The sequence below is a fragment of the Nelumbo nucifera genome, chromosome 4 (assembly GCF_055504915.1).
Source record: "Nelumbo nucifera cultivar China Antique chromosome 4, China Antique-T2T, whole genome shotgun sequence".
In the NCBI taxonomy this organism is placed as follows: domain Eukaryota; kingdom Viridiplantae; phylum Streptophyta; class Magnoliopsida; order Proteales; family Nelumbonaceae; genus Nelumbo; species Nelumbo nucifera.
The window spans coordinates 25,398,002-25,414,602 of record NC_142652.1 but is presented as its reverse complement, the minus strand read 5'-3'; the positions used below and the strand labels follow the sequence as shown (position 1 = coordinate 25,414,602).

The window sequence follows — 16,601 nt, the reverse complement described above, 5'->3', positions numbered from 1 at the left end:
CGTGATGGAGATTGGAGAATGGGGCCTAAATTCCACTGTTTTGTGGTAAGATCTCTATGTTGGAAGAACATTAGAGAGAAATAATCCTTGTTCTACCCATTGGTTATGTAATAAATGCACAAACCAACCATCTCCAAGAATCCAGAAGGTACCTTATTTAATTACCTCTTTGCACTTGAGGACACCGACCCAAATAGAAGATGTACCCTTTCTTGTTGAAACCATCCAGAAGGATTTGCCATGCAAATAATTACCATACCAAACACAAGCTCGCAAGGAGTTGTAGATAAGGTCATAGAAGGCTGGTGCAAATGGGGATAAAATTTGTCAAACATGTATTAAGCCTTTCCTTGTTAATTAGTTTCCCTTTTTTTTGGTTTCCTTTTTTTCTTTGTTGTAACCGTTGACATATTCCATCTGATGTGGGCTAGCCAGGCCCAGCCCACTAATGCCTACCACAGCAGGGGGGAAGCTTTACTGTCTTCATACGAAGCCAACCGTGGAGCAGTTAAGCATACTCACAAGGACCTGTCATCTAACTTCGTACGGCCCTCATCCGGTGCATTCATCTCCACCTATCTCCATCTCGATCAAGTATAAATATGAGGTAATTCTCCCTTGACAAAGGATCCGAATCCCAAAATTCAGATACAACTCTCTCATTTATTTCTAGTACCTACCTCACTTTCTTAGCATTTATTCCTAGGGAATTGAGGCCTCATCTACACTTCCTCCCACCTTACACCTCGTACTAACTTGAGCGTTGGAGCTTCCTCCTTGGATCTCCACCCGAGGCCTCTGACACCTCTTGTTTTGCAGTACCTCAAATCTCCAGGAACCTCGTTACCGAAATCATGACCTACAGTCCTCGACTTCTGCCATACTCAAAAGGGAGTGTCTCACCTTGGCCTACATTCCCCGGCCTTGGCCTACTTTGAAGTGAATTTATCTTGTTGCCCTCGACTAATCCGTACAGCAATACCATCAATTATGGGATTCTTCTTTTAGCTTCCTAGAATAGTTGTCTATATACCTATCTCTTCTTATAACAATACACAGAAAATATGAATTGAATTCAATCTTCAGAATTATTCTATTCTCATTCTTGTTTTTGGCATGGTAGCAGAGCCAATACATTCTTAATGACAACCGTAGCTCCAACATTTGCTTCATGACAATCCCTTTGAACAACAATAATGGAGTCAACTAGTTTCACTGTCAAAGGAAACAAGTATGAAGATATTTCTAGTCCCTAGCTACATTATTTTGACAATCCAGGTACGGTTCTTGTCTCACAAGTACTTAATGGAGACAACTATGCATCTTGGAGTCAAGTGATGTTAATGGCACTTAGTGCTAAGAATAAAACCAAATTTGTTGATGGTTCCTTACCCAAGCCCAATAATACTCACCCAGACTATGACTAGTGCATGGGTACGTTGCAATAACTTGGTGTTATCTTGGATTATTAACTCTCTCTCTCTGTCTCAGGAGCTTTCTGCTAGATCAGCTTCTGTTAAATTGCCTAATGGAATAATGCTAATGTAACCCATGTTGGTACTATTATACCATTTCCATCATTGGTCCTTAAGCATGTACTTATTGTACCATCATTTGGATCCAACCTCATTTTAGCTAGTAAATTGACTAAACAATTAAATTGTGCAATCACATTCTTTTCCCATTCTTGTATTTTAAAGGATCAGGATTGGAATGGGTAAGGAGTAAGGTGGCCTTTACTTTCTCACAAGCAAGGAGGAGCAATCTCTTTCCAATGCAACCTCTTCGTGTTTTAGCAAAATCTGTTCCTGACATTGATGCTTCTCATTTTTCTCTTTGTGAAATATGTCCTTTAGCCAAACAATCCAGAATTTCTTTTCCAGTTAGCTAGTAAAGAACCTTTTAATATAATTCATATTGACATTTAGGGTGGTTATAAAACTCCTTTTTTGATGGTTGTTGTTACTTTCTCACCATTGTTGATGATTACAAAAGATGCATGTGGATTTACCTCAAACAACACAAATCATAGAATGTAAGCTATTGACGGATTTTTTTCTTCTTGTTGAAACTTAATTTGGGTGTAAAATTCGACAAGTGCATAGTGATAATGGACCCGAATTTGATATGCCCATCTTTTATCAAACAAGTTGTGTTGACACCTCAACAAAATGGCATTGTTGAGCACAAACATGAGCACTTGCTCAATGTTGCTAGAGCCTTACAGTTTCAAGCAAATTTACCTATATATTTCTATGGAAATTGTATTTTAATTGCAACCTACCTAATAATTCACACCTACAATCATACTTTTTGGTCACACACCCTATGATCTCCTTTTTTATTCTCCACCAAAGTTTCTCATCTTTGTGTCTTTGGTTGTTTATGCTATATATGCTTCCACTCTTTCTCATGAGCGCTCTAAGTTTGATTCTCGAGCAAAATAATGTGTGTTTCTTGGGTACCCTTATGGGAATAAGGAATATAAATTGCTTGATCTCAACACAAATACTTGCTTTGTCTTTCACAATGTCATCTTTCATGAAAATGGTTTCCCCTTTCATGGTCAACTAGATACATCATCTGACATCGTCCTTCCTTGTCCCTTTCTAAATACATCCCTAGATACAGTTGTTGAAAGTGATACTAGATCGGAGACTTCACCTATAGAGGCTTGGCTAGCAGATGAACCATCAGTTGAGTCTCCTTAGTTGACACATCCATCTAATGCTCCATTAGAGCAAGGATTGAGATACATGTGAATCCCGTCCACCAAGCTACTTGGAGGATTACCATTGCAAGATGGTCATCTCAACTATTCCCAATCCATCCTCAACCTTGTCTTTGGGTACCAAAGTAAGTACAAGTCACCCTCTCTCTAATCATTTGTCTTACTATCACTTTTCTAGTTCACATCAAACCTTTGTTTCAGCCATTAACACCACCACTAAACTTAAACACTTTTCTACGGCCATTCGATATCCAAAATGGTGTGAGGCCATGGCAGTTAAGGTTAAGGCATTAGAAGAAAAAAAAAAAAAAAAAGACTTGGACTTTAACACCCTTGCCTCCACACAAAAAGGCAATTGGGTGTAAATGGGTGTATAAAATCAAATATAATGCAGATGGATCAATAGAATGTTATACGGCATGCTTAGTAGCGAAGGGATACACTCAGCATGAAGGTTTTAATTATAGCGAGACATTTGCCCATGTAACAAAAATGGTTATAATTCGTTGTTTGCTTGCTATTGCAACTATTAATAATTGGCACTTATATCAACTTGATATGAATAGTGCATTTTTTCATGGAAACTTGAATAAAGAGGTATATATGAAAATTCTATTGGGTTTTTCTAGATAGGGGAGCATAGAGTGTGCCATTTAAACAATTCCTTATATGGTTTGAAACAGGCTCCTCCGTAATGGTTTTCAAAGTTCTCTAATGCCCTCATTGTTGTTGGTTAGGAGCAATCAAAGGCTAATTACTCCCTCTTCTCTCAAGTTAGGGAACTCCTTCACTGCTAACTCGAGTTGTTTCTTCATGAAAGGTTCAAGATTAAGAACCTTGGACAATTGAAGTATTTTCTTGGTTTGGAAGTCTCTCATACCAAAACAGGAATTTATCTCAGCCAACATAAGTATAAGTATGCACTTGAAATTCTAGAAGATTATGGTTTCTTAGGTGCTCGGCTATCTTATCGAAGACTTAATGGGTGCCTCGTCTACTTGACAATTACATGGCCTGAGATAAGCATATTCTATCTGTTTCTAGCTCCCTTCAACTTCATGCTTATTATGATTCTGATTAGGGAGCTTGTCGTGATACTCGTCAATCTATCACTGTCTACTTGATACTTCACCTATCTCTTGAAATTCGAAGAAACAACAAATGATATCTTATTCTTAGCTGAAGTGGAGTACCGTACAATGGCAAATACATGTTGTTTGGCATGGCTATCATATCTCCTTAAGGATCTCCGAATGCCACTTTCTCAGCAAATCCAGGCTACCATAAACACACTAAACACATTGAAATAAACTACCACATTGTCCATGATAAATTGCAACAAGGCCTCATTCGCATTGCCTACATTTCTAGCAGTGATCAACGTGCAGATATCTTTACAATAAAAAAACACCAAAGATTTATAGATTATAGAAAATAAAAAAAATATAAAAAAACAGAAATTATAAAAAAAAACAATAGAAATTATAATAAAACATTAAAAACGAAAAAAAAAAAACAAGAAATTTGAAAACTGAAAAGGACCATTTTTCTTTCAATTCACCATTCAAGGGTAATTTGGTCATGAAAGTTGATATTTATGCAAACATGAACACCTCTGTTTAGAAGCATTAACGGTGCACTATCGGAAGGTGAGTCTTGTAAAATAAAAACTTACTGACATTGTGAGTTTTAGACATTTTGAAAAGTTGTAGTGAATTTAAGAGAAATGTTGAAAATTCATGGTGAATTTTAAGCAATTTCCCTAATATAAAATATAAAATTTTACATTCTACATGTTTGCATTTATACTCCTTCCAAACCGAGCTTTAGGTTCCTCCACCACTGTAGCTTTGGGAATCGAACATATGTAAGTTAATGGTGGAAGGGTGTAACCAGCAATCTTGTAGCTCCTGAACCATAGTGAGTGCGTCGTGTTCCAACATTGTTGGTAAGCAAAAGCTTGAACTCCATCGGGGCCAGGGGCTTTATAAGCTCTCATACTGAAGAGAGTTTGGTGAATTTCTTCAACAGTCGTAACTGCACAAAGTGAATTATTAATATCAGCATTAATAATTGAGTTAAGCCCCTCAACGGGTCGATGCAAGGGAGGGAATTGTGGATGTGAACAGCTCAAAAACAATGAAGGAAAATACCTGCAATCTCCCTTGGATTGGCAGTCCATCCACCCATGAAAGTTTTTAGCTATTAAATAATATAAAAATGTCTATAAAAAATGAAATTCAAAAAAAAATACCGATACCACCTGCCGATACACTGATGTACCGATATTTTAAATCGTATTTTATCTGAACTGCAAGCAAATGAAATAAGTAAGACACAAATTAAAACCAAAAGAAATCAAAACTAGCTTTTTGTTGCTGATAAGGTTGGGCCAAGGGCAACAATGTATTTTCACTTCCTTAGTCGAGGGCCTACAATTCCAACCTGTGAAAAAAGAGGCATGTCAAAGGTCTCAGGTGTTATTCCAGGGGTAAAGACTCTAACGATCAAGTTAACATGTAACAAAGGGGGCAAATGAGGCATGAGAGAGATAGCTCAGACGAGATCACGAGGATCTTAGGGAGTGATGCCACTTATTTATACTTGAACCTGCCTGGAATTTATTAGTAGCAGATGGCCAGGATGCCATGTGGATGATGCTATGTATCACCATCATGAGCCTGTCATATGCCCCTCATTTGCACTTTCATACTTTTTGCACCAGTGCAAATAAAATTGCACCGCAAATAAACAGGTACCTCTGTTCACACCGGATTCTGTACACAACTGCCCTAGCTAGTTAACCATGCACACAGCCCAAAAGCCCCTTTCCTGTATCTGTATGCTTATATTTTATTTTAATAATAGTATTTTTTCAAAATCAAAATATAAATAAACTTTTTTATTTTTTTTTGCTGACTTAGCAATTTTATTTTAGAAAGTGACAAAAGTAGGCAGATGTGAACAGAGGTCCATTTGTTTCTTCGCAGAAATGTAAATCCAACGTTCACAATTATCTTCCATGCCGAAAAGAAAATGTAAGAAGGCGTGGTCCACGTGGCAAACATGTGAAAAGAAAAGGAGAAAGAGCGGAAAAACGTGCGAAAACACGCTCGGACAACCCATGTTTGCCACGTGGACTTCCCGTCACTCTCTACTCTCTCTACTTATGAGAGTTATGGACAATTGGCCATGTCCCTGCTTTCGCGGGTATTGTTTCTGATATTTCCTCCATTCGAACAATCGATCTCACCAATCTCTTCTCGTTATCCAAACGCATGATGCAGCGATTTGTCGATTGCGTCCTCGCAGTCACCAAAGAGTTAGTCCAATGATATCTTCTTCTCCTCCAACAAATTTTTTTCTTCTTTTCTTCTTCCTTTTCTAATTAATTCTGTTGTTGTTTTCTGCTTTTTGTGATTACCTACGTTCACATTTAGATTTTAGAGTAGATTCCGTTGTTAATTGAATTGACAACATTATAAGCAATCATGGTTACGTGTGACGTCTCCTCTTCCGGTTCCGGTTGATCTTGGTTTGGAATTTATTTGTTTCTTGATGGAATGCGCATTTTTCTGGGATTCTAGTTTTCTTAGAAACTTGTTTTTTTTTTCTTTCTTTAGAACCAATAGAGTTGTAATTCGTAGTTTGGATAGATTCAATTTGGAATTCCACAAAAATAATGACAATAAGATAGGAGCAGCTGCATGCAATCATTCATCTCCTTAAAAGGTGGTGGAGCACGACGCAATTTTGAGAAACAAATTGTTTGGAAGAATTCTGAACTGGATGATTCGGAGTCTGTAATTGTGAAGGAATTTGTATGCTTGAGAAGAGAATCTTCTTGGCCTCTGAAGTTTTTCTGGTTTGGTATGGGACCAGGAAGGAGGGCCTTTTTCGGTAGCTTTTGTTCTTATCATTCATCTTGGAAGGCAAAGATATTCCCTTCCTGGCCAAGCTGGTTCAAGTTGGTCCCAGCAGAAGTAACTTTTCTTCCCCTCAAAGGTGGTTTTTGATAAAGTACTTGCCTTTAACTATTTTTTAAAGAAATTAAATTGCCAAATTATGCTACGCTAGAGGAATTTAATTAAGAACCAGTTCACTTAGCAATTTACTTTTTTTTTTCTTGAGGTCCAGTATCTAGCTATCCATGGGAATCCTGGCATTGTTGTATACCACTTCAAAAGGCTTATATGATTCCATCAACGACCGTTGCATAAATGACCTAATAGTATTCAGAGAAGAATCCTTTGGCATCCAGCTAACTGCTTCCCTTTGCTGTCACTTGGAGCATTTGGAAAGAAAGGAACTATTGATTATTGAAACTTAAAAGACAAATATATCTTGCAAAAAATTGTAATCATATAATTTTTTATATCTCTATCTTTTACCCGCAAGATCATATTGTGATGAAGTGTCAACATAATATGTTAACAAAGAGAAGAAATATGGAAGAGTAAGCTAGCAGATCAATACATCATTAGATAATCTGATTAGCTACGTTAATCATCAATGTTACTTGTAAATAAATAGGTAAACCACAGATTTAGCGAGCAGGTCTGAACTCAAAACCAAGGATACCTCGGAAGAAATAATATGAGGCATTTTCCCATGTTTGTGTAATCTAAATATTGAAATAAGTTATTGCATTTAGATAGAACCCAATTGTCCTACTTAGGTTGACTTTTTAGCATTCTCTAGACAGTGCTCTCGGCATGCTGTACCTTTCTCTAGGAACTCAGCTTTTGAACTGTGGATTGGTTACTGTATGCCACATGTGAGAAACCAATCATAGGGCCAAACTTGCAGTTAGAAGACTAGGATGTCTAGCTTATAATACATGTCACAATTTAAACAGGGTTTCCCAAGTGTGCTATTTAAATTATTTGTAAGCATATCTACATTATGATTATGTATGTGTCTCTCCACATGCATGATATGGCTCTGCCCTTTAAAGCTGCACCTTTTGCAGAAATTTTCATCCTCAGTTTTATCGTATGCATGTTGCTACTAGTATGGTTTCATGCCCTTTATTGAAGCTATTTCTCTTTGTAACATCAAATAAATTTGGCATTGACTGCTTATTTCTGTCTGTCTAGGTCAGTCAAGACATTTACATATGAATCTTTAAACAATATTGTGAGGTTGATAAATGAAGTTTCTGCACTTCTGCTGGTAATTTTGCCAGGAAAAACTACTATTCTCGAAGGTATTCATGGCTGGGAACTCAGGCCAACTGTTCATGGACCTCGACTTCCACGTTGGATGGAAAAGTAAGTACTGAAGGCTGTAATGATATATTTCATCTGGAAATTGTTACACGAGTATGTTAGATTTTCACCCAAATTATGGATTTTTTTTTTTTTACTTGGAAAAGTTTGCTCTCAATTTACATGAGTGTCTGTTAGATTGATTTCAGGAGTTTTATGTACAAGGCATGTCTTCTGTTTTGGAATTTCATTCATGCACCATCTTTTCTCCTGGAGCTTTGAAGGTTCCAAAGTCAGATCTAAACAATTTCTGTCTTGATTTAGGTTTAGAATTCAAAAAATTGCCTTATTGTTGTTACACATTGAGATTAATATTACTAATTAGTGCCTTCCACATCCATAATATTAAATTAATTTGTCATACTTAATTTTAATTTCTGTATTGTATTTTAGATGTTGCTTTAACATTTAGGCTGTATCATATGATTATTGACACCTTGGATCACACTATCTTACATTTCATAGATATCCTTTTTCATTATTGACTTACCCATAAAGCTACTAGTGTCTTTGGTCTTATTTAATGCATCTTTTTATCTGAGTTTGCTTTATAGAATTAAGATGGTTTGAAACAACATTGTCCATGTACCATCAATTAGTAATGATTTCAACATAGGATTTTCTTTTCTTGTCTCAGATAAAGAAATTTTCTGTTAAAAAGAAAAAAGTTTGACTTGTCCATTGGCTGGAACAGGGGGATAGCACATTTATTTATTTATTTATTTATTTATTTTTGTATGTAATGTAATCATCTTTCCTTGGCTCCTTTCTGGTGATAGTGGTGTCTCTTCCTTCAACCAGTTCATTTATGAACTTTCTATGGATTCCAATGCTTCATCAACTGTGGATTACTCATCTGGAAGAAAAGATAGCAATGAAAACAATCCTGCATCTCCATTATCCCAAGCTTCATGTATGTCCCGTGCAAGTAACTTCACCAAGTATGATAAATGCGAAGCAAGCTGGGTCAAGCACCCTTTTTCATGAATCTTTTGGCCTGTAACATTTCTTCTGCTATTACCCTTTCATCTTTATCACTTATATGGATTTAGGGGGTCAATCCCCAGTTCCCCCAGATGCCACCAGCCTACAGATTTATATTCTACCAAGAAATCAAACCTCCTAAAGGACCATGTTTTTCACTGCACAACAGACAGGAGACGTGGAGTTGTTGAGGTATGAAAGGACTGCTCTTTTTAAAATGTTATTGCTCTGATATTAATTTCTGTTATGCTTCTAGTTTTATTCCTTTTTATTTCATGGAATTATTTTTTTCCCTTTCTCATGCTTGATGTTACTGTCACCAGGACCTCCAGCTAGCAATTGAAATATTCATAGAGGCCATCTTTGACATATTTCATAAGGCAGCACTCTGTCTTCTTTCCCCATCAGAAGCTTTCAGAATTTTATCTAAGTGGTTTTCTTCTCTCAACAGCAGTATCAAACAAGTATCTTCTTGTGGTTCAGATACATCTGTTCCAACATCTACACTTGGGGAAAATGACCCCACTCCTACTGAAAGGAAAAACACTCTTTATCAGTCTCTAAACACAGATGCCCGGACATGCCAAGATGTTATAACGGAGTTTGGGTAAGGCCTATTTGGTTAAATGTATAGAACCTTTTTGAGTCAGTCCAAGATGTAATTTACCTTTCAATAGAGGCTATTTGTAATTAGGTTGAATCTCATAATGTAAAGAAGTGTCTGAGAGTGGTTTGAAAAGGAAATATCACTTTTAGATTTCATGTCTTTTTTTCTGGATGTCCTATTTAATATCATAGACAATCTGTTTTTGTTTCCCTGACCAAATTTTCTAATTTGGACCTGCCTTCTCAGTTACCCATATGAAGCTATTCGTGTGGTTACTTCTGATGGATATGTCCTTCTTTTGGAAAGGATTCGAAGGTACAAATCAATCTTTTTCTTTTTTAGGTTTACTGAGGTGTTTCTGTAGTGGATTTGAACCAGTAAATAGATGCCTGACACCTGCAATTTCATTTTGCAGGCGTGACTCTCGAAAGGTGGTGTTTCTGCAACATGGGATACTGGATTCTTCCATGGGGTGAGTTACCCTGTCCTCTCAGATCTGTCATTCGGAGGTGGCAGGATCTTAAGTTGGGATTCTAGGCTTTTGTGATTTGCTATTGTTTAGATATGATGCCTGGGTACCTGTAGATAGCGAGAATACCACTGTTCACAGGATACAAATAGACGTTGGTATGGGATACAGTCTGGATATTTTTCCAGAATATCCTCACTTTAAATGAAAATAATGCATTTACATGGTAGAAAAGATAGTTCATCCTATCTATCACTCTACTACGTTCCATTTAATGGCATAAACAGACAAACTAAAAATACATGATAGAAAATTTAGACAAAAAGATACATGTATTCTAAGAAAATCACAAAATTGCACATAATAATAATTTGTTGGACATGGTCATACATGGATACATGCAGAAATAAGAAAATGTGGCCAACAGTTGAATATGAGGGATGTGGATGGGGTAATCCTGTTTAAATACAACTTATGTAACTAGTTCACAGAAATAATAGAATTATGTGATCAATTAAATTTTCTCAAAATAGTTCAGGAATGTATCAGGCAGTTGAATACAATACATGATCTTACATGGACAAAATGCAGTCTTCTTGTTAGATAGGCTTGACATATTTTGTTGCATTGGCAATTGAACATGTTAAAGAAAGCATTAAATGATTTTTCTCGTGAAAGGGAAATGTTGATAAAAATGCACTAAAAGTAGGTTACAGAAGACTTTAAAAATTATTCTAGCATAAAGTACATCTTCATGATTCTTATTTTTACAATTAGTGCCATTAGCCCATCATTGTTACTTATGAGTTGTCTTGATCTCATCTTCAGATGGGTATCCAATGGAGTTGTTGGTTCTCCTGCATTTGCAGCCTTCGATCAAGGTATGCTCTAAAGATAAATTCATGATTTTCAAAATATTTTATTGTTAAGATCAAACTATGGACTAAAATTTTCTCCTCTTTTGCAGGTTATGATGTCTTCCTTGGGAACTTTCGTGGTTTGGTATCTAGGGAACACGTTGACAAGAACATTTCCTCTCGACAGTAAGTCTAGTCTCTGTTGATTGGTATACATATTTCAGCAACAATAAGATACAGTTCTCTTCAATTGGTCACAGCAGTAAAGTCGAAATATGAAGTAAATAGGAATATAGGAATATCATTGCTTGTGTGGCATAATTGTTGTTTATAATTGATATTAAATAAATATCATTCCAATAAGTTGTTCATCTTGCAGGTACTGGAGATACTCCATAAGTGAGCATGGAATTCAAGATATACCTGCAATGATAGAGAAGATTCATGAAGTGAAAACCTCTGAACTGAAGAGCAGCCAATCTGATATTGAAGAAAAAACCAGTCATGATCAGCCTTACAAACTTTGTGCAATTTGCCACAGCTTGGGAGGAGCAACCATATTGATGTATGTAATAACACGTAGGATTGAAGAAAAGCCCCATAGACTATCAAGGTTGATACAGTTATCACCTGCTGGCTTCCATGACCACTCTACCATAGTATTCACGATAATACAACACCTGTTTCTTATGCTGTCTCCAATACTGGCACCACTTATGCCAGGAATATACATACCAACAAGATTTTTCCGAATGCTGCTGAACAAGTTGGCCAAGGACTTCAACAACTACCCTGCCTTGGGAGGTCTGGTTCAGACCCTTATGAGTTATGTCGTGGGTGGTGACAGCTCAAATTGGGTGGGGGTGTTAGGATTGCCTCACTACAACATATATGACATGCCTGGAGTATCCTTTCATGTTGCTCTTCACTTGGCACAGATGAAGCGTGCAGGGAAGTTTATAATGTATGATTATGGTAACACAGCTGCCAACATGGAAGTATATGGATCAGTTGAGCCCTTGGACTTAGGCAAGTACTATGATCTTATAGACATGCCTGTCAATCTGGTTGCTGGGAGAAAGGATAAGGTGATCCCGTCATCCATGGTGAGGAAACATTACAAGCTGATGAAAAATTCAGGTGTGATGGTTTCATTCAACGAGTTCGAATATGCCCACTTGGATTTCACATTCTCTCACCGAGAAGAACTCTTGGCCTACGTTATGTCCCGCCTCAACAGCATCTAAGTAGCAGAATACTAAGAAGGCTGTCATGTTGAAGGAAAAAAGATGTGATAGACTACCCGAATAGGTGGAAAGTGCAAAACTAATGAGTATTAAACCCCTGGCAGATGTCCCTCCTGGTGCTTCAAAAGTTGAATTTATTGTACGTTTATATTCTGATGATTGTATACCAATTGAGTTGTTGTAAGTTATAACAAACTTAATATATCATTGTCTTTAGTTTAACCTCAGTGTAATTAGTTAAATAGGTTCTTAGTTGTATATCTATTTATTTCTTTTAGGAGAGGTAAATAGGTTAGAATAACATTCCTTTTAAGGTCTTTATACGCAGGACATACTTGTATAGTTGTATTAGAAAGTTGTACTGATAAAGGTAGTTGTATATTCTTACCTGAAAGAAAGATACCGAAGAAGCACAAGAATATAGTTTGTAACTTCGTATATATTTTACCGCGGCATGCTGAAAGCAAAATATTCAATTTCAATCTTATCTTGATTGTGATTCTACTTCTTGTTCATTTAGCAGTTAGCACTACTGGTACTGGTGTTTCCTCTGAAACGATGGCCTTTGTCTAGTACAAATTATACATCTATATGCCTACATCGCCATAGTTGTTTGAGTGTTTGTTTAAGCTTCACAGCCACTTCATGGAATGTTGGCACTGATGGCATAATCCAAGGATGAAATCATGTTACTTCCTCTTCTTCCAGAAGATCAGTCCAATTGGGTGGGTGGGGGATGGTCCCTCCACCTTTGAATTGTATTAGTTTAAATTCAGATTGGGGAAGCTACAAGGTGCCAGGAAAAAGTTAGCACAGTTAAACTTGCAAAACCAGTTGAACAAAACGTTTAATTGGGTTCATGGAGATGTCAAAACTTTGGCAAACTCATTTGCAAGATGGTCCATTGAGTCTTTCCAAAACCCTGCCCGCCCCAATAGGTTGAAGGATCATCTTGATGTACCAAGGAAGCCCTAAAGACTACATTTTCCATTGTATTATTAATAGAAATTGATCATCTATTACTGATTAGAGAAAAAATACATCTTTGAATTTAATATGTCTTGGGAGAACTCATCCCTAAAAGCTAGCTGTTAGAGGGAGGGAACCCAAGCACATATACACCCCACAACAGCATCCCATTCTACACCTCACATTAGCATCCCATACAACCAACATGGGACAAATGGATTGTAACATCCCACCACGCTTCCACAGTCTCGCCACCCATGCAGGCTGGCTTTGCACTAGTCTACCTAGTCCCAGCCGAACACTGCAATACCAACATCACCACTTGCGCCGCACAATTGCAACTGGGAGGCATAGTGTAGGCTCTAATACCATTTGTTATGTGCCTTTGGAGAACTCACCCCTAAAAGCTAACTGTTAGAGGGAGGGAACCCAGAACGGCATTCCATACTACCGATGTGGGACTAATGGATTGTAACATTCCACCACGATCTGCAGTCCCGGCACTCACACAGGCTGGCTTTGCAATAGTCCCCCTAGTCTTGGCCAAACACTGCAATACTGACGTCACCACCTGTGCCGCCGCACAATTGCAACTGAAAGGCATAGTGTAGGCTCTGATACCATTTGATATATGCCTTAGGAGAACTCACCCTTAAAAGCTAATTGTTAGAAGGAGGGAACCCAAGCACATATATACCCCACAACAGCATCACATTAGCATCCCATACTACCAACATAGGACAAATGGATCGTGACAGTTTGGAATAGCACTGGATAAGTCACGGACTGTAAAATTCATCATGCACTTAATTAGGCAGCAAATACATATCCAAGAGCTTTTAGACAATAGCCCACCGCCTACCCAAAACCCGACTCTGAAACCAAAACAAAAAGATAAAAACTTTCGTCTCTTTACACCCAATTCTTTCATGATCATCATCATCTAAGCCTTGTCCCAACTATATAGGGACAGGGTGCGCCATTCCATTCGGTTCAATGCCCTATCCATTGTAAAATTACAAGCCCTTAAATTATTTATTACATCGTGCACTACAATTTTAGTTACTTGATACAGGAGTGATTGTTTCCTAATCTTTTTTTTTTTTGGTAAAAGTTTTCCAATGTATTTGTTTCTCCGATACTCCTGATATAATTTATTTCATTCGCACCCATGAAGTGTATTTCTAACAAAATAAGGTTACAGCCAGCTTGCCTGAAATGATTTTGACCTGAGAGATTAGTTTTTGACCTGATACATTTGTTTCCTAGAAATAATTTAAAAATTAGCTCCTTCAGCTCCTCCGTAACTCCCATTTCTTGTCTGTCCACAGCTGTGTTCTTGAGGCATAGCACAGCTCAATTAATTTAAATACCCTCCTCCAGGCATGTTTGGTGGGCCTTGAGATGATATTTGTCCCTGAGACATTAGTTGTGATCTACTTGGGCCTTGAACATATGCTTGTGTCATTCCTGCACCAACCATTTGCTGTGATTGGTGCTGTTGTGACTGTTGTTGCAGTTGCTGATGCTGTTGTTGTTGTAACTGCTGATGTTGCTGCTGCTGTAGCTGTAAATGCTGTTGCTGTTGTTGCAGCTGTGGAGGATGCTGTTGCTGCTGTAGCTGCAGAAGCTGTGGATGTTGTTGCAACTGTTGCTGATGTTGTTGTTGTTGCTGCTGCTGCTGCAATTGTTGCTGTTGCTGTAGTTGTTGTTGCTGTAATTGTTGCTGCTGCTGCTGTTGCTGCTGATTAGGTATTTGTGGCTTGAATACAACCATATCCTGGTTCACAGAAAATATTGTTCAGTTGAGAGATGCATGTAACTCCGCAAGATTGATTGTGCTATTAACTTACCCCAGGGAAAAGCATTCCAATCAAGCGGCAGGCCTTGTCAGAAACTGAAAGGAGCAGCGTCTGAGATGGCAGTTGGATTACTGCACACTGAAAGCATTAAAGAATGCCAGATATTAGAAAATGAAAGGATTTATATTATCAACCATGAAATCACTCTTCAAAATTGAACAAACCATGCCCAAAACATTTGATAGCTGTGCATACATGGAATGCTCTTCTGATCATTAATGTTGTAACCACTGCTGAGGTTTTAGACAGTTTTGTGCAGTTTGTAGTGGTAGTTTTTTATTAGTTATTGTTTAGATAGGAAGTGGGGACCACAACACTCTTGTTGGGTCCTTTTTTAGTAGTTATTTTAAGTGTTTTATGCTGTTCTATTGGTTAGCCTCCCTATAAGGGCATATTGGTCTTTGTACTCTATTATTTTAAACTATAAATAATAGTGAAGAGGGTGGCCAGAATTACTGCTCTCTTTTCTCTCTCAAATCTCTTCTCTTCTCTTCCTTCTCTCTTTCCTTCTTCTTCAAGAAATATTCTTTTTCTTTTACAGTTTTTTATTTCAGCAGTTTTCTACTTGGTATCAGAGCTCACTTAGGGTTTCTTGGAGTTTTTCCATGCAGTCCTAGATCAGCCGATTGCATGAGATAAAGGGATGATCAATCTACTTTAGATTGTCCAGTTGTTGGATTTTTTGGTGTTTTCCAGTCATCAGGAGGGTGATCTATGTTTTGGCATCAAAATCAGGAAGAACTGGAGTGTGAGGAAGAGGAAGAGTCCTAGTACTGTGTGTACAGCCTCTTGTACAGATATTTATACTTTTGATACTTAATAAAATACTTTACCTTACCTTTTCCAAAAAAAAAAGTATGTTCTAGAGAGAATTCAACTAATCAAATGAGTAAATGACACTGTAAATCATAAAGGACTTTCTCAACTTAAAAGTTACATCCAATGTTGTTAAGACTCAAGCTGGACCAGACAGTTGGGCCATGAAAACTGGGAACCAGTAGGCATGAAACCCTAGTTTTTCAAATTTCTGAAAAAACGGGTGACCCATTGAAAACTATCTGGGTTTCAATGATCTGGCCAATTTCAAACAACCCCCCCCCCCCGATCAATGACTTATCGAGAAATTACAAAATGTCAATGACAAGATTTGAAGCTGAGACCTATTCTTTGTGTGCTACATGCTACCATTGATCAAGTATGCCATTTGTTTTAGTTTCTGTCTCTGTAATATTTATATTTATCAAATATGTATACATTTTTTAATAAAATGCTAGTTAAAAAGACTTGAACCCTGGTCACTTGTATTAAAAACCAAGCAAACCATTTAGCCACTACATATACATATGATGTATCATTATACAATATTTTATATCTTGTTTATATGATGTCATGGGTCACTGGGTTGACTCAGTGGTCAGACTGTTTGACCCATGACCCAGCAGGCATTCCAGTTTTGTGTCTGGTCCAAATCTTACAACATTGCTTTAATCTCCTACACTGACCAGATGCTAATATTTTATGTTAAAGGTAATGCTCATCTGTTCTACAGTAATAAACAAAAAGGGAAAAAATAAGAACTGTATCAGCTTTCAGATAAAAATATGA

At 37.4% G+C, this 16,601-nt stretch overlaps 1 protein-coding gene and 1 pseudogene across 2 annotated transcripts in view; one reads left to right on the top strand and one right to left on the bottom strand.

Moving 5' to 3' along the window:
• The first annotated feature begins 5,918 nt into the window (after positions 1 to 5,918).
• On the top strand, positions 5,919 to 12,652 carry LOC104603120 (uncharacterized; annotated as a pseudogene). Its single transcript, XR_016085568.1, has 9 exons — positions 5,919 to 6,053; positions 7,920 to 8,004; positions 8,781 to 9,177; positions 9,309 to 9,592; positions 9,839 to 9,907; positions 10,008 to 10,064; positions 10,890 to 10,942; positions 11,029 to 11,104; positions 11,298 to 12,652. The product of XR_016085568.1 is annotated as an uncharacterized LOC104603120 (transcript).
• A 1,608-nt stretch (positions 12,653 to 14,260) lies between these two features.
• PFT1 (phytochrome and flowering time regulatory protein (PFT1)) overlaps positions 14,261 to 16,601 on the bottom strand; it is a 30,690-nt gene continuing 28,349 nt past the window's right edge. Inside the window, exons 14-15 of the mRNA XM_010266926.3 lie at positions 14,988 to 15,074; positions 14,261 to 14,914 (exon numbers count right to left, since the gene is read on the bottom strand). Coding sequence (XP_010265228.1) covers positions 14,495 to 14,914; positions 14,988 to 15,074 — 507 coding nt within the window. The 3' untranslated portion in view covers positions 14,261 to 14,494. The remainder of the gene's footprint in view (positions 14,915 to 14,987; positions 15,075 to 16,601) is intronic.